This window comes from Miscanthus floridulus, chromosome 2 (assembly GCF_019320115.1).
Source record: "Miscanthus floridulus cultivar M001 chromosome 2, ASM1932011v1, whole genome shotgun sequence".
Lineage (NCBI taxonomy): Eukaryota > Viridiplantae > Streptophyta > Magnoliopsida > Poales > Poaceae > Miscanthus > Miscanthus floridulus.
In genome coordinates, this window is record NC_089581.1 from 129,245,233 (window position 1) to 129,271,640 (window position 26,408).

General features: G+C 43.9%; 1 protein-coding gene and 1 non-coding gene across 2 annotated transcripts; both read right to left on the bottom strand.

The window, feature by feature from the left end:
• Positions 1-3,124: 3,124 nt before the first annotated feature.
• Positions 3,125-8,227, bottom strand: LOC136529712 (3beta-hydroxysteroid-dehydrogenase/decarboxylase-like). Its single transcript, XM_066522787.1, has 13 exons — positions 7,839-8,227; positions 6,653-6,742; positions 6,326-6,459; positions 6,067-6,237; positions 5,694-5,816; positions 5,512-5,591; positions 4,628-4,826; positions 4,434-4,530; positions 4,151-4,325; positions 3,857-4,013; positions 3,642-3,708; positions 3,417-3,549; positions 3,125-3,295 (listed from the first exon to the last, which is right to left on the bottom strand). Exons 1-12 carry the CDS (start codon positions 8,077-8,079, stop codon positions 3,425-3,427), a joined length of 1,659 nt encoding a protein of 552 aa, XP_066378884.1. The 5' UTR covers positions 8,080-8,227; the 3' UTR covers positions 3,125-3,295; positions 3,417-3,424.
• A 3,995-nt stretch (positions 8,228-12,222) lies between these two features.
• LOC136541154 (small nucleolar RNA R71) lies at positions 12,223-12,329 on the bottom strand. Its single transcript, XR_010780248.1, has one exon. It is a non-coding gene; the product is annotated as a small nucleolar RNA R71 (small nucleolar RNA).
• Between the last annotated feature and the right edge of the window lie 14,079 nt (positions 12,330-26,408).

A 26,408-nucleotide genomic window follows, 5' to 3' on the forward strand; every position in this document is an offset into this window, starting at 1 on the left:
CAGAGCCGAAGTCACCGTTATTTGAGGCTTAACAACCTTCAGTGTTAAAATGGTTCAAATCAACAACACCAAGAAGCCACCCTAATTTGATGGCTCAAATTACTCTTATTGGAAGTCAAAGATGACCACACATATCAAGTCAATCAATAGAAAGGTTTGGAAGGTGGTAGAAACCAAAATTGAGATTGAGGATCCAGAAAATCCCACCGCGGCCGAAGAAGTGCTTCTCCAAAATAATGACATTGCTCTAAGTGTCATTCATGATGCAATTGATGTGAGAATATTTGAGCAAATCAAGAATATTGAGATAGCTCATGAAGCTTGGAAGAAATTAGAAGAATCATTTGAGGGCACTCAAGCCGTGAAGGGTGCAAAGGCATATATTCTCAAAGAGAAGTTTGCAAGCTTCAAGATGAAGGAGGATGAGAGTGCGCCGGACATGTTCCATCGAATGGAAGTGATTATCAATGATCTCAAAGCACTTGGTGAAAAGATAGAGGACAAGGACTTCTCCAATAAGTTCTTGAGATGTTTCCCTGCAAAATTTGGCATGTTGGTCACCTTACTAGTGATGACTGGTTTGAACACAATTAGGACCTTTCAGGCGGCAGATGCCTAGCCAGAATAGGGAGGAGGAGGAGACACCGAGGCGAGACAGTAGAAGGCGAGGAGAGAGATGCAACACTGATCTACTTTTAAAACATTCAGATGCAACACTTGCAGCATTCGTTTGAAGGCACTGAAAAACACTTGAAACCATTGCAAAACATACGAAACATCCAGATAAAACACTTGCAACATATGCATGAATCATATGCGACATCCAAATAAACACACTTGTAACATACATCTGTAAAACAGATAAAACATTAGGAACAGAAGCTTGCAACATACGTGTACAACCATTGCAACATATGCAACCTTCTGATCTACTTTTACAACATACATATGCAAACACTTGCAACAAACCTATGAAACATCTGAAACACTTGAAACATAGGCTTGCAATATGCGCTTTCACCATAGCATCTACTTGCTGCTTGGATGAATAGAGGCTCGTCGATGCCGAGCTAGACGCCGGCACAGAGCTCGATGCTGTGGAGTGCTTGAGGGGGATGCCAGTGGGTGGGCGGCTGCGCAGCCCGACGAGCGGCTATGTGGCCACCGACAAGCTACCACGCGGATTCAGTCCAGACTAGGACAAAAGGAGATGTCGCACATGCCCCACCATCATCGAACCATCCGTCGTTCACCGGATTCTTTGCCGCACTCTCCGATGGTTGCGCATCTTGAGCACGGGCACCGAGTCACGAGGCGAGTCCCTTTGCCTCCACGCCACAGACAACGTATGCCGCCAATCTTGTCGACTCAGGCACTGGCATCGATGGGAGAAGAAGCAGCAGGGGAGAGGATAATGTTGTGTTTGCGAAACAAGAGCCGGGGAGAGGATATGATTGTACTGGATCTATAGGAAGGGTCGTGCAGATAAACATGGTGCGAGATTTTTTTTATTCATACAGGATGCGTTTTGACGGTGGGTAAGCTGTTCGATTTTGACTGAGGCGTCGGACGCCCTCAGCTTACCATTCCTGTTAATTTTAAGTGAAATCCGCTACGTGTCTGTCCTGTGTTCTCAAATAGATCAATGCTGACTTCTTAAACTTGATAAATGTATCACTTATTCATTTAAGCCACTGCCACTAGGCCCCATATGGCCATATCCCTTGATGATCCGGTGAGTACGTTGTTCCATCATTCCGTGGCTCCCTCCTATGTTGCATTCCTCTATTCTTTACAAGATGATTTAGTTGAGCATCTCCAAGAGATTAGCTAAAAAGACTAGCTAAATTTACTGATTTAGCTACTCTCTAAATTAGATTTGATAAAAAATGTTAGAGTACTCCAATAGACCGTGTAAAACCAAGAGACTGGATGACTAGTGAGGTATGTTATCCAAAAGTAGATAGCGAGTGAGGTGGGATGGAGAACTATTAAATTTGGAGAGTCATTTACAGAGTCTGTTGAAGACGTTTTTCTTTTATAATAAGCCAAATTTACCTTTAGAAAACGATTTGGCTACTCTCTTGGAGACGCTCTTACCGTGAGCGGATGATCTGATGATTGTGTGGCCATGCCGTTAGACCTGTATAACCTTTTGTCTATTATCATACGATTGGGTGAGCTCTTCTTCTCCTCGGCGAATGATTCGATGATACTGTGCAGAGTTTTCTCTGTACTATCAGCCCTCTACACCTTACTGGACCATTCCATGATATCTTGTTTCACTATTTTTTTTTGTTTTGTTCCGGTGTGATTTTACTTGTTTTGTGTTCAAAGTGTCTCTAAGTTCATGAGCATCTAAGAAAACCGTGGGAATTCATGCCGCATTACTGTACCCCCACGTAATTAGCCTATCTAAATGTGCAACAAATAACTTGTGGCATGACACAAGCAAAAAAGCTGACGTTTCAGACAACTGCAGGTCCAAAATCTTGTCTGAAATGTCAGCTTTCGCTGACCGGGGGCTACTATCGGTACTTAGGGCTTCTCCAACACAAGGACGTGGCGTGCTGCCCAGATACCACGTAGGCACCAAACATCCACGTCGAAAAAGACTTAGCGTTGCAGCACGCAGACTGCCCTGCAAAAGAGGTAGTGGTCTTGTCGGACCAAAAGATGAAGATACTACGGGAGATGAGTAGAGAGTGTGGTTCAAGAGGAAAAAGTGGCCAGCAGAAGAGACGTGATGCGATGGTGAAGCAAAAAAGCAGAGCTGCCCTCCGATGGGAGTGTGTTAGCCAGATAGCACAACTATCTACGTGTGGTGATCCTTTTAGCCAAGGCCAACAGCAGGTGCTGCCTCAGTTGGTGGTGCCCTTAGGCCACCCTCAACGTGCCACCGTGTCGTGCTGCCCCAACCGCCAAATCAGCCTGTAACTGCCACGTTAAATGGATGTCCTTTTTACACTGCAAAAGCTGTAAAAGACTGCAATAGACTTTAGTTGATGGTTGATAGGTGACAACCCTAAAGTTGTTTGCTGCACATGTGACACGGTACTTTTTTACCGAGGCTAACATGTCTATGCGCCCGTGTTGGTGCTGCCCTTGTTATAAGAATGCACCCATCCATCCGGGGAACTTACGGCAAGATGCATTCACCGTTCATATGTCAAAAACAATATATGTGGAAAGAGAACCTCATGGAGGGGAAAGGGAAAAGTGTACAGTTCAGATTGTACATCAACTACCTAGAGGAAAAGAGTCCAAAAACTTGCATATGGGCAGCTTGGCAATTCTACAACATCATCAAAAGAATATAGAAAAAAAATTTAGGTCAACTAAAAACAGAAAAAGCTGAAGCTGAAGATAATATTACTAAACAAAGCAACTGGCGGTCTGCAAGATCCGCCACTTACGTTTGTTTCTAGCTAGACGATTTCTTGGCAGAACTAAAGTTCAGAAGAACGGTGCAAACGTCGCCCACCATACTGTCGATGCTGTCCTCCCATTTCTCATATGCTTTGAAGCCTGTGAAAACCAGAGCAGTACCTGTCGTTGACATGAATTTCTCACACCATCAGTCATGTGTTCATGCTTCTTATATTGCGGGGTCTAAGGGAAGAGTGACAGTTTTTCATTACCTATTTTAAATGCAGCCTGAGAAGACATGGAACTAAGGATGCTGACAACCAGCAGAGAGAGTGAAACCTGGCAAAAACGAAGGACAATGATATTTTAACATAAAAAGTACACAAACAATCACTATGCTTCACGACATTTGGAAATTGATCTGGGAAGCATGTAACAAAAATTCTAATCTAATGAAAGTATCAGACAGAAGCAGGGCTTAACATGCCTTGAGAAACAATAGCCAATCATTTCCTCTGCAAAGAGATCTTAGCGAACTGACTAAAGAGTTCCAACACGAAGTAATAGAATGAGCAATATGATGAGCCTGTGCCTGTGTGATGTGAAAATTAGAGGCCTCAAGTTTCTCAACCTTGTGACCGAACCTGCAAAAGTATTATCAAATATAGTAAATTAGAACACTCAACAAAATGCAATGATGGAAAAAAGATCAAAATAGCAGTTAACCATTTGATAGCATGTAAATTTAACAAATGAAAAAAGGGATATTAAAGGACTGTACACATTTGATGGCAGCATGCCATGAATGAATAAGAACAGAGCAGTCAGTGACAAAAGCTTTGCCATCGCTGTGATGAAGGTGTAACCACATGTAAATAAATGGTAGTAGATAACAGCCAACAGTAGAAGCACTGTCACAGTTTGCTTCGCATCTTCCCAAAGTACTGTTTTTGCAACTGCATATTAATAGATACATTGGTAAGCATTTCAAATGTGGAAGTACAAAAGTACAATGAATATACAGGGTGTGTATGGGCACAAGGGACAAAGGTATGGATTCCTACGATTTCCATTCCCAAGGAAAATTGAAGCCTTTGATATACTCCTCTGATTCTGAGCTTGTAGATGGGGGTACGACTCTACTGTTCTCTTCAGTCCATCCTTAATTTAAAATAGGCCATCAATTACTTACAAAGTAGTATAAAAAAACATCATGTCAGAAAGATCACTAATGAAATTAAAGGATATAGATAAGAACCTTAAGGGACACAAGAGGTTCATAACCAAGCTGGTCCTTTGCTCTTGAGCAGCTGAATGTCCTGTTACATGAGAGCAGCCTGATCCTTGAAGGGGTCAGCTGAGGAACTTTCATTCCATACTTAGCAAATTTCTGGTAAGTCCATTCTACAACATGGGCCACTGGCATCATAACAGAGACTGGTATTTTTATTGAAGGCCTGTAATGAAGTTCAAACACATTAGTACACTGGTTTCTGCCCTGCTGATATAGACATGAAACAGGTTTGGACATGAAACACATTAGTACACTGGTTTCTGCCGCTTGTGCTGATTTGTACGGCTGATTTGTTGGGAGAGAAAAACACTGTACCATGACTGATAAGCCGGCTTATTAGAGCAGCCGAACAGAGCCGTTCTTTTCATTGGCTGTACCATGTAGGTTAATGCGTAACATGGAAGGGCACAGTAAAGTTAAGTGCAGAAGGTAAACATCTGATATCAGAAACAGCTAAACTGACTTCAGTAGCATATGTAATCATGAGACCAAGCAATCTATACATAGCTTAGAGAATGGCTAAAAAATGATTTATCTCTCCATATCTTAATAAATAAATAAATTCTCAGAGTTTGGAAATAATGCCTTGTTTTAAATAGGGAAGAAAGGAAAGAAAATCATCTCGACACAGTCAAAAGTTAGCAGTCAATTAAGCTTAATATGAAACTCGAATAAATTTACAAATAATCCAAACCTACTGGAGGAATTCAGTGAACATGAGATAATACTTCATGAGCTTTCTAGTTATGTGGAAAGTTATTTGTCATAGATTTGGCTGGTAAGTGGTAACAAATGTCTAAGTATACATACATTATTCTACATATAAGGTCATTGTGAAACATGAATACCTTTCATATCCAAGACCTTCTAAAATCAATGACATGAACTCCCAGAATTTTATAGGCTCCATATTTGTTATGAAATAGGTCTAGAAAAGCAATATCAAATACGATTAGTGAATCTTGAAAGTAAGATGCTGAGCAAAAGATCCAAAGTTCCCCAGCAGTTTATATGTAAGTGAAATTCATACTTTTCCAGCGGCTATCTTTGCACCATCTGCAGATGATAGAGTTTTCTCTGCACAAACATGGCCATATGCCACATTTTCCACGTAGGTGAAATCATAGTAGTTGTTCCCATCACCAATAATGTACTGCATAGGAAGCCGATAATGTTTTTTCAGGAAGTATTAAAATGAAAAACAGTTTCATATGAAGCTTTTCTAAAATATAAAGGGCTAAAAATTTAGCTCACCAATATTTTTTTTGTCAAATATGATTTCAGCAACTAATTAAAACAAATGGGTACTCTGAATCTATATATACGAGTTGTCAATATGCACATGTGATCATCAACATTTACTAAACTAGCATACTTAAGTCGATGTATGTAGCTATTCTTACTTTGGACTTCCCTGCCCTTGCAGCAGCAACCAAAGATGGAACCATTAGCTTATCACCAGGGCCAAAAATGCTACTTGGGCGTATACAGCACGTAAGAAGCCCTTCCCTACCATTAGCCCTCATCACAAGCCTTTCTGCATCTGCTTTCGTTTCTGAATAGGAATCATTAAACTGGAGTAAGAAAACATCATGTCAGATAAGATAGAAACAAGTGCAAGCCATTGACAAATCAAAAGAATGGAATGTGTATGAAACAGACCTTATCAGGGTAAGGCATTGATTCATCTACATTAAAAATTCCATGAACTCCATCAAACACGACACTTGGTGAACTAGTGTAGATGAGTCTCTTCACCTTGCAACGGATACAAGCATCAATAACATTCTTCGTTCCTGTGTCACATACAAATCATTGCAATAAACAAGGTTTACTTGTTAATTGTTACTGATATAGTGATATATAATGGCAATAAGAAAAACATGGTCAATTTGGTGTCATCTCAATATCTCATAAACAAAACTAAATGTTGTGAGTAATTATGAAGTAGGAACCAAAGCTGGCTACACACAAGTTAGCAGTACCAACCCTCAACATTGACTGCATAATGAAGGTGGAAGTTGTTGATGGATGAATCTGGAGCAGCCATATGGAAAACTACTTCTGCCCCTTCAAAAGCTGCAGATAAAAAACACACGCAATGGAATAAGCACAAAGACTGCATGCATCGATCGATCAATTGAGTACTGCAAATAATATCTATTTCATATTAGAACCAACTCATATAGTTAAGACTTATAGACTAGCATCGGGATAAAGTTGACTGATTTCATAATGTTGCAAAAGATTGACAATCTTTAGAACTGCGAAGACAATTGCAACTAACATGGAGAGCTCTGAAAGTAAAACAATTGATCAAAAAAGGTTAACTCCATCACATATGTACTTATGTCTCTATGATACTAAATATCATATGCGAAGTCTCAAAAGTTGGGGAGGCCATATATCATTGAAAAGTAGTTATACATTTATAACATTTAACTTACTGGTATGGTTCAACATCATACTGAGGCAGTTCAAAAGTTCCCCTTATTAGAAGTAGATATGTTCAATTAGACAATTGCATGATAGAAACAATTTAGTACATTCCTCATATCAGTATATGACGTCGAATTATATCCTATAGGCTAAGGAGGATTAATGCCAATGATTAAGAAACTTCAAATCCTTAGCTGAAACATCAGAAACTGAATCTTGGTTTTGTAACAGGTGAACCCTCCGGATTATCTCATTGGTTTCAGCAGTGAACCCTTTGTGGATTAATTCAATAGTTTCAACAGGATCAAGATCAACATGGGAGCATTGTCTGGGACGAAATAAAAGCACTAGGCCACTAGACAAACTAGACAGAACTCATACCCAGCAATGTATACAATGTGAAGCTAATAGGAAGTTCCGAAAAAATGGGATGAGCACTATAGTATCTACCAATGCAAGTATGTACCTAGGCGTTTACCTAAAATTAGCCTAATCATATGGAACTAAGTGAAGATTATATAATGCAGATCCTAGCAATATTGCGAACCAAATTATGCGTCCCCAATGTCCAGCATCACTAGTTCATCCGATTTCTTAAGCAGCCCCCAAGAGCCAATAGAAGGGATCTTCCGATCCCACACCCACACGAAACCAAAGGGTACCGCTGCCGCATCGCCTACAGATCCTACCCTGGCTAACAACCTGGGAAGGAAAAACAAAATGGGAGACCACACACCTCTGGCGACCTGGGCCTTGTCGCGGAGGTCGGCGGAAGCGTAGACGGCCTGGCCTTCGCGGAGAGCAGCACCCAGGAAACCCTCTTCTTCTTCGCGGTCGAGCGTGATGGCGGGGGCCAGGTCGGCCACGCGCACCCGCCACTCGCCGGAGCGGAGCAGCATCGTCACCAGATGCCTCGCGGCGAACCCGCGGCCGCCAGTCACCACGCACCACCTCCCATCGCCTCCAGCCGCCTCCATCTCCCTTCCCGTCGTCGCCGTCGCCGTCGCTCGAATTCGAGGCGGATAGAACGAGGCGGACACGCCACTGCGCGGCTATGCCGAGTGCCCGAGTCCGGGGCTGTCCCGTCTGGCCTCTGCCCGCGATCCGATCTGTGGCTTTACTACTGGCTTTTTCGGCGTCCGAGCCTGTCGCTCCAGTGGGTCCGATTTGTCAGTGGTTGGTTCATATTTCTCCCCCGTTTGCGAAGAAGCCAACCGTGATGGATCTGAAGCATTTCAGCATTGTAGGGCAAAAAGTAGTGGTCTCGTAATAATAATAATTTCGTAAGCGGTGTCACATCATATCGTCGAAAAAATATATATATTATTTTTTAAGTTGTCTAGTAGTAATTTATAATTCATTAATTTATGCATAGAATAAAAATAATAGAATAAACATTATCCTGTGAGTTGCACGATAACAACAACTCATACAATGGTACAATAATTATTTCATTATAGCAATGTACTTGCGCTTAGTGTGATACATATATTTTCTAAATTTAGCTCTACAAGCAACTTTATTAGTGGAGCTGAAGCTGTTTTGAGGGTTGAATTTTTTATTCTTTTATTTATTTCCCCTTTATCCTTTTATTCATCCATCCATCTTCCATTTGTCTGCCTCATCTGACCCGTCTGTTTCACCTCCTGGTTCATCTCGCTGTCTCACGCATCTTCCTGCCTTCGTCGGTGACTCCAACTTTGCCCCACCCCGCTATCTTGGTTTGGCCTTGGGCCATGCCCCTAGCGACTCTGCCCCCACGCACGACTCTACTCCCATGCCATGCCTTGCCTTGCCTGTCCTGGTGTGATGCTCTGTGCTGGCCAAGTTTGGCCTTTAGGCTCCTCAGGTGGAGGAGTCGCCGCGACGACCATGGTGCGTCTATGCCAACGAACAGAGGAAGGTTGGAGCGACTCACTAGGGGCTCAAGGAGGGAGAGGCTAGTGGTGCAGTAACGAGGTGGGGAAGTGGCGAGGTGAGGCCGTGCAGTGTCGAGCCACAACATCGCTGGAGTCCGTCAGGGTGGCGTCCTCAGCTCCGGCGGGGCTACTCTCCTCTTCTCCTTGCTTCTTTTGGGGCTTCAGCGTGCGAGCGTGGTGTGCCACCGGTGGTGGCGGGGTGGTCTAGGGCTTTGCTCGCACCTAGGGGACAGGGGCTTTATAGCGTGGCCGGTTATGGAGAGATGGCAGATGGCTCTGTGTCAGCCTCCCTTGCTAGGGTTGGCGGGGCGGTGCCACGCATCGTGGACGTCCATCCAAAGGGTGTGCGAGGTAGGGTCAGGTGGCGGATGGTACATATAGGCATAGAGGTGCTTGGATTCTCACCGACGTTCAAGCGTGGGCGCGGGGAAGAAAGCAGAGAGGGGGAAAAGAAGGGGGACAAGTGGGGTCCTTAGGCCAACCTGTCAGCCTCAGTTGTGAGAGAAAGTGGCTATGGGCGTTTCCGCCTTCCGGTGTTGTGGCTCGCGGGGGTTTGGGCTACTAGGCTATGTGCACAGGAGAGAGAGAGGTGAGGCGGTGCGGGCCGGCTTCGCTTGGCCATGGTCTCGCGTGCGTGAAAGGGAGTGGTTGGGATGGGATGCTGGCTAGGCTAAGGTGACTACTACGTTGGGATCCTTCCCCCTTCTCACAAGACACGTGCACCTGAGTGGATCACATGCAACAACTTTTCTCTTGTACTCACAAGAATAAGGCCTATAAGCTCACCCAACCACCCTGAAGAATCCAATTCCATGGATCATGTCCTAGAAGTCTCCCAACCATGAGTTATAACTATGAATCTCTGCCTCCGACTACCACCATAGGAGCTTCTATGAGTACCAACCAGGGTGAGCGAAAGGAAGAAGAAAATGCACGCCAGGGAACGAAGTGCGAGGGTGACTAAAGGGATGACCACCCTGTTCGCTTATGCTAAAATTTGGCTTATGCTGATGCTTATGCTAAAATGTTGTGAGAGAAAAATATTATTCCATGGATGAAAAGTAGTTCTGAATAAGCTCAAGGCATGCTAGGGCCGTAGGACGTATGATGTAAGGCGAGCATGGATCACAGACCTATCCTCAGTGCATATAGCAGGCGCAGTGTTGTAGTTGCACACTAGTCAACATACACATCTGTCTATTAGATCCGAGCCGAATAATAGTGTGGACCGCGCTGGTTAGATATAATAATAGTTGTTGTAATAGTGCATAATGTGGCCGATGTTGTACCTATTCATGTAGACTGGTGGTTGTTGACGGTAGTTATCATCCATCATAAACTGTTAACTTAACTTGAATAAATGTATAATCAGGATCACCAACATAGATTTAGGGGTTTAAACTGACAATTTCCATAACTTTTGGTGAATCTGTGTTTTTAGCAGGGTTTATCTAGAAAATACTCAAGAGGGATCAAATCATCAAATAAAAACACGCTTATCCACAACGAAAACTACCCTAGAAGATTCTAGAAGACTCGGGAAGACACCACATCGAAGCGGAGGCCGAGGCACTAATATGTGGGGCCGGTCGGCCCCACCTGTAAGTTGGTCGGCCCCCTGTCCCCACCTGGCAGTCCCTCCTTCGTACGTCGGTTCTCCACCGCCTTAAGGATTGCATCTATGCCGTTCTTTTAAGTTAGTTTGATCCGAGGGCTCAGGATTGACGTTCTGGCCTATATAAACAGACCCTGCCCCCCTCTAGAGCACGCTACCATAAGTCAAGATCGAACCAGAAATTAGGGTTTTCAGAGAGAAGAGAATAGAGCTCCAATTCTTTAAGTTTCTAGTATAGGCTAGCTAGCAATGTTCAAGTAGAGTGTGGGCTATTGCTCATGATTTTGGATCTGTCGTGTGGAGACTGGTATAACCATTATATCTCTAAATTTATGACTTTGTGCTACTTCAATATTATATTACTATTTATTATGTTCCTAGTTTGCTCTAGTTATATGCTTGATGCCTTTATAGTCCACTCTGCACTTGTAGAGCAAGTAGAACGCGGTTGCAAAAGGAGACACGCTTTGTTCTTGATCTTCGTTAGTAATATTTCTTATGCATAGATCGAAAGTTAGTTATACTATAGATGAGAGTGTATATACTTAGGTGTACAAAAGACTTACTAAATAAGGAATGACTTAGGAATCTTTTGCTATTAACGAATCTCCTGTTTAGTCGTACTATATTTTATGAGTCTCTATTTCTATCTTTATAATACTATTATTACCTTACACATCATTTATTTATCCCTTGAGTTACCCCTGCCATAGCATGAGAGTGATTTTATCATAAGTATATATATTTGTCAATATCTCTATGCCAACACAACTCCATTGCTCCTCCCTAGGATTAAAATATAAATAACGATACCTAGTATACTCCCAGGTCTAAATACTACAATGGTATATTATTTGTGCGCTTGCGAATACTTTAATATATATATATTTTTCCTCTAAGTTTTTAAGTGTCATTTATAATTACCAACAACACATTTCTGGCATCATGCTAGGGATGACAACTTAGTAAAGAAGAGTGATGCTAAGAAATGTCAACAACCATTTTTGGCGCCGTTGCCAGGGAGGGGCACATGGCTATAGAGAATTAATCAAATAAATACTTATTGATGAAATCATAACCTCTGCTTTAGCAGGCTTACCCTTGTTTGTCTTTGTTCATATCTTATATAGGGTATTGTAGGACTGGTTGTGATTTACCAAAAATTCCCATCAATCAAAATCAACCAAATCAAGAGGAAGCTTAACACTAGTTTTTGAGCTATGGCTGAGACGACTCTACGTGAGTTCTCTGCTCCGAGCACTGAGAATATTCATATTGGACCAACACTCAGAACTACCAACCTCGAGTTTGAGCTCAAGCCAAGCCTCATCAACATGGTGCAAGATACCCTATTTAGTGGAAGGGCACAGGAAGATGCTAGTGCTCACCTTTAGAATTTTCTGGAGATTAACAGCACAGTCATCATCAAGGAAGTTGCTCAAGACATCATACTACTCTGCCTGTTTCCATTCTCACTTGTGGGATGGGTGAAGCAATGGTTCTACACCAACAAAGATCACATCAACACATGTGCAAAGTGTTCAAAGGCCTTTTTAGAAAAGTTCTTTCCTATAGGTAAGACAAATGCCTTAAGAGGAAAGATTTCCAATTTTCAACAGCGGAAGGGAGAAATCATTCTAGAAGCATGGGAACATTTCCAAGAATACATTTTAGATTGTCCTCATCATGGGATGGAAGATTGGTTGCTCATACAAGGCTTTTACCATGGATTAACTTAGAAAGCTCGTGAACAATTGGATGTAACTGCTGGAGGATCATTTATGTCACTCACTCTTGGAAAAACTAAAACTCTTATAAAAAAGATAGCCTCTAATCTAGGCTGGTCATCATGCAATAAGAGCGAAGAAGTACCAGAAGAGGTGTGTGCACTGTCAACTAAGATGGACATACTATTAAATTGGCTTGAACAGTGAGCCAATTACAAGAAAGATCGTTAGGCTATTCAAGATGCATTCAATGCTCAAAACACATATGGAGAATACTTGGGGTTGAATTCCCTAAATATTAGGAGGATGCAAACATCATCATCAACAATTTTGCTCCACAACAAGAGAGACAAGGGTGGAATCAACAACAACGGTCGACTTACCAAGGTAAGTACCTAAGTAATTACTATAATTCTTCTAATTCTAAACAACCATCCTTAAGAGACTTAATCTTAGAACAAGTTAGGTCAATGAGAATATTTCTAAGAAGCTTGCTTTGAATGATAAGGTCCTAGAAAACATAAATACTAAAATGGATAACTTTTCTTCCGTCATAAAAGACCAGCTTAGCTATAATAAAAAGATAGAATCACAATTAGCCCAGTTGGCTACTGCTCTGCCTTTTGCCACTAACCTTGAGAAGGTAAACGCCATAATCACAAGAGGTGGCAAGTCTACTCGTGATCCACCATATCCGACAAGTATAGGTAAGACACCAGTGGTAGTACAGGAAGAGGAGAAGAGAAATGATGAATTTGAAGTTGGGCCACAAGAGCAAGAGTTACAATAAGATTTTCATGACATGACCCTCCTACCATTTTCATGTAGAAATCAGAAAGCCAAAATGGATGAACAGTTTGGTAAGTTTATAGAGGTAATTCAAAAGTTATATATCAATATTTTGTTGCTAGATGCCATACAGTTACCTACCTACACGAAGTATCTCAAAGACATCCTCAACAACAAAAGTCCACTACCTTCATTGAGGTAATCAAGTTAACAGAGGAGTGTAGTGCGGCCATCCTAAACACTTCACCTATCAAGAAGAAGGATCCAGAATGTCCCACTATCGATTGTTGGATCGAAAGCCAGAGCTTTGAGAATGCGTTATGCAATCTTGGAGCAAGTGTCAGTGTCATGCCCAAAAAGGTCTTCGATAAGCTTGACTATTCAACACTCACACCAACATCAATGTGCTTACAACTAGCCGACCAATCGATCCGCTACCCTATAGGAATCGCTAAAAACATTTCAGTAAAAATATGAAACTTTTTTGTTCCCATAGATTTTGTAGTACTTGACATGTAGGAAGACATGAAGACACCCCTCATTCTTGTGAGACCCTTCCTAAGCACTACAAATGCTCACATTGATGTCGGAGTTGGAGGAATTAAATTCCATATCAATGGGAAGGAAGAGCGGTTCACTTTCAAGCCAAGACCGGAACAATGCTCTAATTTGGAGTGGCGTGAAAAGCAAGTGCAACCGTTAAGGTCTCCATCTCCGGGACCAACTGATGCAACCAAAGAATAAACCCGAATGGAGAAGTCTAGTTCGATAGACTTAAAATTCCAAACCCACGCCAGGAGGTAACTCGGTAGTTATCCATATTTATTTTTTCATACTGCATTAATCATTTTGTCTTAGCATATTTACTTTTCAACACCTACATCATGAAACAAACATTCTCATCATGATATTATAAAAACTTGAGCCCCATGTAAATAATTTTTAGGGAGTAAAAACTCATAAGAAATATTTACCGTGGAGGCATAAAAATTTAAAAATACCATCATTCATCTTGTTATATTTCATAGTATCATAAAATATTTTTGTATTGCATTTTTATACATATATATGGTAGAAATATGGGAGACACATGGGACCCACTCAACCACCACCTATCACCTCCATATCTCCACTTTTACCTACTTATCCTCCACTATCACTCTTCATCGGCCATATCCACCGAAAGAGCACCGACGGGCACCAACATTTGCTTAAGCATGATGCAAAGAGGGATCAGTAAAATGGAGAGGCCATTTGGCCATGATGTGGGGCTGACTAGCCCCACCACTTGGCTGGCTAGCCTATTGCTGTGCCGCCTATAAATCCCACTCCTTCTGCTTGCTCTCAGCCTCACACACAACTGCAATTCACCTTCCAATGTCTAAAATTCCAAAAGCTACTTTCGTAGTTTAAAATTCCCTTGGTAGAAGTGATTTTGGAAGTAGGAAAGAGAGAGAGAGTGAAAGTAGTGCTCAAATCTTGAGAAAGAGAGAGAGAGAGAGAGGTGCTGCTGAAATTTGAGAAAGAAAAATAGAGTTTAAGAGTGGTAGTGCTGTCCACATCAAGAGAGGGAATTAAAAAGAATTAAGATGGAAGTTATGCCAAAATCTTGATTAGAATATTTATTAGGCAATTTTTGATGACTACCCTCGGACTACTAACTTTGGATGGCTAACCATTAACATTTTCATCTCCTAACCCTGTTCCATGAGTTATGTTGTTTTTGTCTATTTTGCTAGAAAATGAGCAAGATCGCTAGCAAACTCAGGTGAGCGATGTTGTTCTGTTCAACGAGGAGTTCTTCATCCCGAGCAAGCACTGACAGGGAGGTCGATCCACCGTCTCCTGCTATTGGAGCGCCATCTCAATCAGCCCCTATGGAAAGCAATGTTCTTTTGCAAGAGAAGTGTCAACTAAATCTGGTCGGCAGTCTACCAAGGGGTATACCTACAGTAGTAGATGAATCGGTGGGGTTGTGCATGATATGAACTAGATGGTAATACAAGCACCGAGACACAAGATTTAGACAGGTTCAGCCGTCCGTATGACGTAAGACCTACATCCTCTATTTTGATGTATTGCATTGAGATGTATGGAGATGTCGACTAGGGGACCCCTGCCTCTCCTTATATACTCTAGAGGGGTAGGGTTACAAGGAAAGTATCCTATTTGGTACTATACAATATCTTGCAGTGCACGTCGACCAGTGCCGTGCACGCCTTGATCTTATGGGCTGGGCCACCTCTGATGGTGCGGCCCATGTCTTGTCTTATGGATACCGAGGGTCATATCCCCCACAGCTAGTCCCCGAGCGCCTTGTATCCTTTGAGCAACGTTGTCTTGAACAAGTTCGAGCACTTTGACGTGAAGTTGATCAGTTTAACTAGTGATCTGAGCAGTGGAAGCTGAAACCAACTAGTTTAATTGGTGAACTGGGCGGTGAAGGTCGAAGCCGACCAGTTTAACTTGTGACCTAGGCGGTGAAAGTCAATGTCGACCAGTTTAACTGGTGACCTAGGCGGTGAAAGTCAATGCCAACCAGTTTAACTGGTTAGGAGACCTCGGACTTAGCCAAGTAAGGCTTGCTAGAAGGATGTAAGGGGCTCAAGATAAAATTTGAAAATTCTTCTACTTAGGAGAAGTGTAGCAACTTAGACTTTGTTAATAAGGAGGGTAAATCAATAAATAAGCACTACATTCACCGCCAGGTGAAGTGTAGCCACTTAGTCCCCAAGCCTGCTAGAAGATGAAGAATGAATCTTATAGCAGGGTCAAAGAAAAGAAGTCTGAAAGCTTATCGACGTCATCTAACATGCGCGTATCAAGACCCTAGACGTGCTGCCTAAGATGAGCACCCTAATCCGAACAGCATGGAGCAACTTGATAGCACGTCGATGAGACATAGCAAGATCTGACCACCAAGGGAGTCCTTAGTGTAGTTGGCGATGTTCGAGCATCGAGAAGTCCCCAGCATAGCTGGTGATGTCCGAGCACTAAGGAGTCCTCGGCATAGCTAGCGATGTCTGAGCACCGAGGAGTCCCCAGCATAGCTGGCGATGTCCAAGCACTGAGGAGTCCCTGGTGTAGTTTGTGATGTCCGACCACCAAGGGAGTCCTCAGCGTAGCTGGCGATGTCCGAGCACCGTGGAGTCCCCAGTGTAGCTAGCGATTTCCGAGCACCAAGGAGTCCCCGGCATAGCTGGTGATGTCTGAGCACCGAGGAGTCCCCGATGTAGCTAGTGATGTCCGAGCGCTGATGAGTCTCCAATGTAGCTGGCGATGTCCAAGTGCCAAGGAGTCCCCAGCATAGCTAGTGATGTTCGAGCACTAAGAAGTCCTCGGCGTAGCTGGCGATGTCCGAGCACCGAGGAGTCCTCAGCATAGCTGGTGATGTCTGAGCGACAAACGGTCCGGTCAACTAGTTGGTGGCAAAGTGAGCATTGAGTATAAGCGACCGGCGAACTATCCGATCAACTGGTCGGCGATGAAGTCCATGAACCTAGCGGTTCAACTAGTTGATCGGTGAAGTCTGAGCACCAGGTGGTCCAACCACCTGGACAATGATCCTATAATACAAATATGTAGAACGGGTAGTACATGATGTAAAAATATATGAGCCCTAGAAAAAAATCAGCAATGGTGATGAAATAGCGTATGCGCTTGGTGATCAGTTGGTGTGAAGATGTATTTATATTTAATACAAATCACCCAACCAGTTAGTGTGTAGCTGAGTCTCCAGCCCTAACTAGCCTGTTAACCATAACACAGAGCACGTAGCCCGTGTGCATGTAGGAAGAATAAAGCACCGCTAAGGAGCCATTGCCAACCATCCATGATGCAGAGGGCAGACACTTGTGCATGTGTAGGGAGGAGCCAGAGATAGGGCCGTCTCTGGGGACATCTGAGCATCAAGATGACTATTTGGGGGTTCTCCTTAGACTTAGCTTTATGTCATCTTTAAGATGGTATACATGAAAGAAAATCATTTGGTGAACAAACATGGAGAAAATAGTTCAGAGAAACATTGCGGCGATATATGGAGGTTGGAGAATATTTAGAAGAATATTAAAGCGTGACTTAGCTTGTTCGGCAATTCATTGTGGTAGTCGAACGTGGCTGATGCTCCAGGAGTATGTGTGTGCATGCTCCATGATGCACACACATATATGCGAGCTTGGCTTGGTGTTGATGTACGTTCATGGTCCGATGAACTTCATATCTTTAATTAATCATCTTGCATGGTAGGTGCATGCATGCTTTCGATTCGCTTGGTGTTGCGTGGTGTTGTTGGCGATGACATCTATGCCTATCGGCCAGTTAGTGGTTGGCTCAGCGGTCACAGAGATGAAGCACACCAGATTGGCCAGGATGCTTGCTGATCCAATCTGCCAGCAGGACAGCTTGCGCGGGAAGCACGGTGAGTCCCCGCTGTAGGTCAAAATCGCTGTTGTTGCCGAAGGATGTTGCCGTCGCCGCTAGAAGCTGAGTTGCCATGGATGGCATTGATCTTAAGATCCCATCTAGTTCACCATGGGATTAGCATGCACACGCCCCATGGTGGGCGCCACTATTGATGAAATCTGGTCGATAGTCTACCGAGGGGTATACCCACGGTAGTAGATGAATCAGTGGGGGTGCTTGTGATATGAACTAGATGGTAATACAAGCACCGAGACACAAGATTTAGACAGATTCGACCATCCATATGATGTAATACCTACATCATGTGTTCTGATGTATTGCATTGAGATGTATGGAGATGTCGATTAGGGGACCCCTGCCTCTCCTTATATACTCTAGAGGGGTAGGGTTACAAGGAAAGTATCCTATTTGGTACTATACAATATCTTGCGGTGCACGTCGACCAGTGCCATGCATGCCTTGATCTTATAGGCTAGGCCACCTCTGATGGTGCGGCCCATGTCTTGTCTTATGGATACCGAGGGTCATATCCCCATAAGAAGTAGCTCAAGCTTTGGGGAGATAGGGAGAAGATCATCTACAAGAAGCTGAAGACTAGGGATTTCATCCTCACTCCTATCTATGATCCAACCCTACTATAAGCCATAGGTATGACCGCTGAATTCGAACTTATTTTTAAGACCATAGGATGGGAGGGTGCTTGGAAAATTGATGAGCCAGGGTGTAAGCTTTTGACTATTCAATTCTTGTGCACTCTGCAACCCATCGATTTGGAAGTTTCATTTAGACTTTTTGGGAAAGAATTTTCTATTCCCTAGAAAAAATTTAGTGAACTTCTTGGATTTCACTCGCAGTGCATAATTGATGTAGACTTCGCTATACGAGACTTTGATAGGAATAAGTTTTGGAGGGAGATTTCAAAAGAAATTGTTTGCTACCATCCTCGCAGCAATGAAATTCAGCACCCTACTTTGTGCTTCATGCATAAATGGTTAGGCTTTTCCTTATTTCCTAGAAGTGATTTCTGCACTGTTAGGAATGATGAACTAAAACTACTTTATGCCATGATCAAAAGAAAGAAGGTCTCACCCATAAAATTCATGATGACATACTGGTTAGAAATTCCAAGTCTTAAGGGAGATGTTGGGTGCACTTCTTTGGTCACCCACATAGCTAAAAATTTGGGCCTACTAGAAAATGGTTCTATTACTTACATTAACGTTCCCCATTTGCTTATTGATTATGATTATTTTAACCATGCACATGTGTTAAAAAAGGGAAGAGATGGGAAACTTGTCATGATGTATGTGGATTATACAACCGAGTTCCCATTACCAGATCAGAACCTCGGTTTGTATGCAGTGGATTCATTTATCTTTGATTTGTAGAGAAAGGAGGAAGCACCTCATAGGAGTGCCTCTACGAGGATTACTCGTAGCCTGTAGCCTTGATACCATGGAGGCGACCCCATTCCAGAAGGTCCTGTCTTCATTAGCTACATAGGATTTGATCAAGCAGGACCTTCCTAGGTGCACCATCCTATGCATGTAGGTTGGGACCAGCCAAGATCTTCCTGTATGCACCAACCTAAACATGCTAGGTGGGTGCAGCCTCCTCCGCATCATTCGGAGAGTTCCTGGCAACAGGGCCCAAGTGGGCATTGGTAGGATGATAACTTTGATTACTACCAGCAACAATCTTATGAGGAGGTCTCTAGTGGCTACCAGGGAGGACGCATGTCCTTCTCTCCTCGTGGCTTCCATGACCATCCCATGGGCTATCATGACCCACACATGGGACACCATCCGCCACCCATGGGTTACCATGAGCAGAAGATGGAACATGCTCGCTTCGACACCAGGCTCACCACCATTGAGGAGAACCAGCATGAGATTCAGAACACTCTGCACCAACATTCCTAGTGGGAAGAAGAAGCAGGACAATGCCTTGCCACCATCCAGCAGCACCAGGAGTAGGAGAACCAAAATTGGTAGTACTTATTCTAGGGTGTCAACATAGACCCACCCTTCTGAGAGACCGTAGCAACAACCAGCTTGGGGGAGGAGCCCCCATTACTTCAGGTAAGTTTTCTTTATTGTATTTTATTATTTTCTTTAGTTAATTTTTGAATTTGTATTATAAAATATGCATAACTAAGAAAAACAAAATAAAAATTTGCCTTTATCTTATATATATTACTATGGAGTGATCTGAAAAAACCAAACAAAAAGAGTGTGTATAGTTTGCTTTAAGTTTAATTTGCTTAAGACATGCTTTAGTTTTTTGTCTTGTTTTTAAGAGCCAAATGAATAAAAGAACTTGAAGATGATCTCACATGATAGAAATGATGAATAGTTGCTCTGTTGTAATTCCTTTCAAGTACCTAGTTTTCAACCTTGAATTCTCTCAAGTTTTGGATAGAATTGATTTGATGTGAAAATTTGCTGTGAACTTGAAACTCGTGGGTAGCAAATGCTTGATCTAAGTCTAGGTAATTGGCAGATATGATATGAGAAGGTTTTAGCTGCTATTTATCTTGTTATAAGTGATACTAAGTTCTGGAGATTTATCTTTTGAAAAATATAAAAATTCCACATGATGAGATCATGTATGACAAAGCTTGAATTCCTACCAAAGACAAACATGTTTATATTTAGGCTAGGAAAACTTCCACTCCTATGCTATTTGTTTTGCATTGAGTTTAGTCAAGCTTTGTTGACCCTTATGAGAGGTTTGTTATGCTCTTAATATCAAGATCACATACACATCACCCACATATGCACTATTCCTACGCTGGGGATAGGCGCAAAAACATGCTTTTCATCTAGATCCAACCAAAAATGTTTTACTCCTACATTAGGAGAAAACACCAAAAATATGCTTTATAGGTTTTCACCACAAAAATGCTCCAAGTTCTTGTTACTATCTCTCCAACAACTGCTATGCAGAAAAGAAGCATGGGCTATGTAAAATTTATTCATAAAAAAAGAAGAAAAAAAAGAGTTGAGAAAAAATGGACAAGTGTCCGAGATATTTAAAACAATGGGTACTTAGATGCCTGTCTGAAAAAATGAGATGAATAAGATAGCCCATGTTTTCTTGCAAAGCTGATTCCAAAGTTTGAATGAGAGATATGTTTTCAAGAAGCATAATAGAATTAGGCTAGCCAACATATATTCCACACACATGCACATCTTGATTTGATTGTATGACCCAACTCTCTTTAGATCCGAGGTTTGACTTTACAATATATGTATTGCAAGAATGCTCTTTCATGTTATCACCATTCCTATGAGCTTCACATAAGCCTTAGTTGTCGGAAAAGAAAGGCATATCATCATTTATTGCCTTGGTGAGGATCCGTAAACACCACATATTTTGAGAGATTTGAGAGTGTCATACAATGGAATCTCTTAGTTTTATTTTGAAAACTTGCAAAAACATCGGAATAATGGTTGAACAAAGAACATGAGACATATTGCTTGTTCTATCTTTCAATTACTCAAGACCCAAGTGAAGGCTACAAGCCCCATAGTTGAAGTTAATATGGGTAAGTTTGAAAGACAAATCAATTTGTTCTAATCCAAAGGAGAATTCTTGTTTGAATGCATGTGTACTTTTGAGGAGTTGCTACAATATTTTCAAAGATCCTAAACTCTTGATCCATTGATAAGTTTAGCTTTGCTCAGGGACTAGCAAAGGTTAAGCTTGGGGGGGTGTGGGGGGTACGACCCCGGATACCTAGGCAGACCACATGGGCTGTGCCCTCTGGGGCGGCCCAGCCCACAAGACGAAGCCTTGTGGGGCATGATCCTAGTCGATGCCTTCCGCAAGACATCTAGAAGATATCCTAAAGATACTACGAGATTTGTTAGGATATGTATGATCCTAAGATTCCTATAATCAGTTATTACTTTATAGTTATCTCTCAGATCTAACCGACTTGTAACCCTGCTCCTCGGACTATATAAGGTGGGCAAGGACCCCCTCCAAACACACGCAATGCCATACGATAGCTAATACAAACCAATAGACCATAGGAGTTGGGTATTATGTCATACTAACGGCCTAAACCTGTCTAACTCGTGTGTCTCTGTTGCCTTCTTGTTCTTGATCTCATGCTCCTCTGCCGATCAATCTACCTTTATGGGATACCCCTCGGAGGATTGCCGACGATATTCTATCGATAGTTGACGCACCAGGTAGGGGTGTGCGTGCTATTTCCTTGTCGAACAAGATGGCTTTTTTCATAGGCTCTTTGTCCCTTCTGTAGTCCGGCCAAATCTTCACGGTCAGATCCATCTTGTGGGTCATCAACGTTGACGGAGTCGGAGAGCTCCTCGAGCCAGCACAGATCGGTTCTACGCCGACCACCTCCACACCTGCAACTGCAGATCCAATCTTAGAACCACTTCCAAGGTCGCCTTCATCAACAACCCGCTGCCCGCTTCCTCACTACTAGAGGAGGCATGTCGATAATGATGATCTGATCGAATCCATCGATCGGGTTGGTCTTAAGCTCGCTGATTGTCTCTCCATCGCCGAATCGGCTCTGGACACTTTGGTTCAGCACCGACCACCCTCCAATCCAAATCTATCGAAGGCTGCCCGGAAAACTCTAGAAGTTGTGGCTTTGCCCTTTGGGCTCACCAACATCGCTGCCACTTGCCAAGATGCCCTGAGGGGCAAATTTGCCGACCAGGTGGAATGCTCCCATCTACTCGCTGACCAGATTGCCGTCTAGTCTCCGCCAGCCGTCAACATGCTACACGTAGGCCAGAGCCCTAGAGTGCCCCTCTAGACCATCCTAGAGGAGAATCCGAGCTCTGAGTCTTATCTACGGAGACCCTCACCGAAACCTTCTCCAAGCAACTCCTTCTCCCACCCTTCCGAGGTGGTGCGATCTTCAATGTCAGCATCGATAGTCCTCCTCGGAATGGCGAAACCGAGGAGGAGCGCGTTGCTTGGGAGAACCGAAACGTCAACCATGCACAGCACTGAGAAAACGAGGTAGCCATTGCGAGGGCCAAGGCTGCTCAGAATAATCGACTCGATTCACAGGGAAGACCACTCCCGCTCCACTGTGACCTCGACGAAGAATTTCTCCGCGTTGATGGTCACAAACACTTTGGTGGCCCCATGGTTTTAAGATCACTAGGGTTGAGCCCTACGAAGGAAGGATGAACCCAACACAGTGGCTGCAGGCTTACGCCACTGCTGTCCATGCCACCGGAGGAGACACTAGTGTCATGGCAAATTATCTCCCTGTCATGCTCATGCCACCTGCCATGAGCTGGTTCACTAGCCTTGCACCGGACTCCATCGAATCCTAGAAAGAGCTAAAGAAGGTCTTCACCGACAACTATATGGCCACATGTACTCGACCCGACACCAAGCATGATCTCAACCACATCAACCAGAAGCCGTTCGAGCTCCTCCGTAGCTACATTTGACATTTCTCTAAGATGAGGAATTCTATTCCCAACATCACGGAAGCTGAGGTCATCACCGCCTTCATCCGAGGACTCCACCATCGCGAGCTTCACTCCAAATTCAACCGAAAGCCGCCCACTGGCATCGGCGAGATGATCACTATGGCCAACCAGTATGCCAACGCCAAGGAAGCCGAGGTGCGCTTCAACAAGGATGCGAGCACTCATCGCCCATCTCATCGCTACGACAACCGCCCCGACGACCAACGCCACAGCGACCGCCGCCTCGATGACTATAGCTACCATCGTGATAGTGGCCGTGATCGGACAGAAGGACCTAGGCCTAGCCAAAATTGCCACCGCCGGCCAGACCACATCATCGCCGCCATCAGTCAACCTTGCGCCAAGCGCAACTATGACGAATAGTACCAAAAGATCCTCAATGGCCCGTGCCCTCTTCACAAGAACACAAAATACAAGATGAAGAACTGTCTCAGTTTGGCTAAGGAGTTCTAGGACAAGAAGCTAGACGACAATGCCAACGATGGAGCTAGAGGTCGCCGACCACCCGAGGGCAACAACAATGCCTTCTAGGACCATAACAAGGTGGTCGCCACCATCTTTGGGGGCCTCGCCTCCACTAAGAGCAGAAGAGAATAGAAGCTCACCGCACAGCGGGTGCTCTCCATCACTACGAAAGACGCCACCGCCAACCCTAGCTATCACCTATGGTCTAAGGTCCCCATCACCTTCAGTAGGGCCGACCAGTGGGTGGATATTCCCTACATAGGGCATTTCCCCCTCATCCTCGATGCAACCGTATAGAAGGTACTCTTCAGAAAAGTGCTCATCGATGGTGTGAGTGCTCTAAATCTCCTCTTTGCCAGAGCTCTAAAAGAGCTAGGCCTCGGTTTGTTAGATCTCACACCCTCCAACTCCTCCTTTTGGGGTGTGGTACCTGGCAGGGTCTCCAAACCGCTTGGAGAGATTACCCTACAAGTACAGTTCGGCATGGCAAGCAATTACCGCATTGAACACATCAACTTCTACGTCGCCAACTTCAACACCACCTACCATGCCATACTTGGTTGGCCAGCTCTAGCCAAATTCATGGTCATGCCGCACTATGCCTATCTGATGCTAAAGATGCCTTTGCCTGCTGGAGTCTTGGCCCTACGGGCCAACCTCTCCATCACCTATGCCTGCAAGACAGAGAGTCTTGCCCTCACTGAAGCTACCGACCTCTCCATCTAGATGGCTAGCATGGTCACTGAAGCCAAGACGGTGCCTACCAAAGACATGGAGATCCTAGAGCTAGAGCCTCCTCGCGCCTCTGCCAAGTCAAAGGAAGTCAAGGAGATCGGCCTTAGCCTCGATGACCCCTCCAAGACCATGAAGATTGGGGCTCACCTTGACCCCAAATCAGAAAGCACGCTCATCTCCTTCCTACGTGCCAACGCTGATGTGTTTGCTTGGAAACCTGCAAACTTGCCGGGGGTACCACGGGGGAAGATCGAGCACTCCTTGAATGTCTCGCTGACCGCCAAACCAATCAAGCAAAAACTCCACCGATTCACGCCAGACAAGAAGGAGGCTATTAGGGTAGAAATAAAATGGCTCTTAGATGCTAGATTCATAAAAGAAGTGTATCATCTAGATTGGTTAGCAAACCCTATTCTCGTTCAAAAAAGAATAAAGAATGGAGAATGTGTGTTGATTATACTGATCTTAATAAACACTGCCCTAAAGACCCCTTCGGCCTGCCTCGTATAGACAAGGTTGTAGACTCCACCGCTGGCTGTGAACTGCTCTCCTTCCTTGACTATTACTCTGACTATCACCAGATTTCCCTAAAGGAAGAAGATCAGATCATGACATCGTTCATCACGCCTTTCAGTGCTTACTGCTACACAACTATGTCCTTCGGACTCAAGAATGCCAGAGCAACCTATCAAAGGGCCATCTAGATGTGCCTTGACCAACAGATCGGCCGCAACATCGAAGCCTACATCGATGATGTGGTTATTAAGACCAAGGCCGCCGACAATCTTATCATTGACCTTGAGGAAACTTTCGCCAACTTGAACAAGTACCGATGGAAGTTGAACCCTTCAAAGTGCATCTTTGGAGTTCCATCTGGTATACTGCTGGGCTACATTGTCAGTGCTCGAGGCATCGAACCTAACCCTAATAAGGTCTCCGCCATCACCAACATGAAATGACCAACATGTGTCAAGGATATACAGAAGCTTATAGGCTGCATGGCTGCCTTAAGCCGCTTCATATCATGCCTCAGCAAAAAAGGGCTACCTTTCTTCAAGCTCCTCAAAGCTTTCGAGCACTTTTCCTAGTCGGAGGAGGCAGACATAGCTTTCGAGCAGCTCAAGTTGTTCCTAACAAAGCCTCTGATTATGACGGCACCACGACCAGATGAAACTCTATTGATCTACATTGCCGCCACTTCCCGCATCGTCAGCATAGCTATTGTCATCGAACGTGAGGAAGCCAGTCATGCCTACAAGGTGCAACATCCAATATACTTCATAAGCGAGGTACTTAATGAGCCCAAAACTTGTTATCCTCAGGTACAAAAGCTGTTATACGCAATTCTGATTACGTCACGCAAGCTCCGACACTACTTCGACTACTATAAGATCGCCGTGGTCATTGAGTTCCCTCTAGGGGACATTCTCCGCAACAAGGAGGCCAACAGCCACATCATCAAGTGGGCTATTGAGCTCGGCACTTACTCCATCGAATTTAGAAGCAGGCCTACCATCAAGTCACAGTCGCTCGATGATTTCATCGCTGAGCGGACCGAGATCCAAGAGCCCATCGCTGCCACTTGCCCTGAGCACTGGGTGATGTAGTTCGATGGCATCCTTAACATCAATGGTGCTAGTGCAGGCATTCTATTCATTACACCGACCAAGGATAAGCTCCAATATGTTCTCTGGATACACTTTTTGGCCTCCAACAACGCTGCCGAATATGAAGCATGTCTCCACGGACTCCGTATAGCCGTTGAGCTCGGCATCAAATGCCTCATGGTGTACGGGGATTCTGCACTAGTCATCAACTAGCTCAACAAAGACTAGTCTTGCTCTAGTAAGAAGATGGATGCATATTGCACCGAAATCAAGAAGCTTAAAGGCAAATTCTATGGCATCGAGTACCACCATGTGGTACGCAACCAAAATTAGCTCGTCGACCACTTATCCAAGTTGGGCTCTTCTCACGCCGCGATCCCACCAGGGGTCTTCATTCAGGATCTCCTGGTGCCATCCATCAAAGAAGGTAAGGAAGTTCAGGATGTTCCCCCCGCCGAGCAGCTAGTACTTACAGTACCTTTGCCGGTCGCCAATTGGAGGGAGCAATTCATCAAGTACCTCACCAGCACCG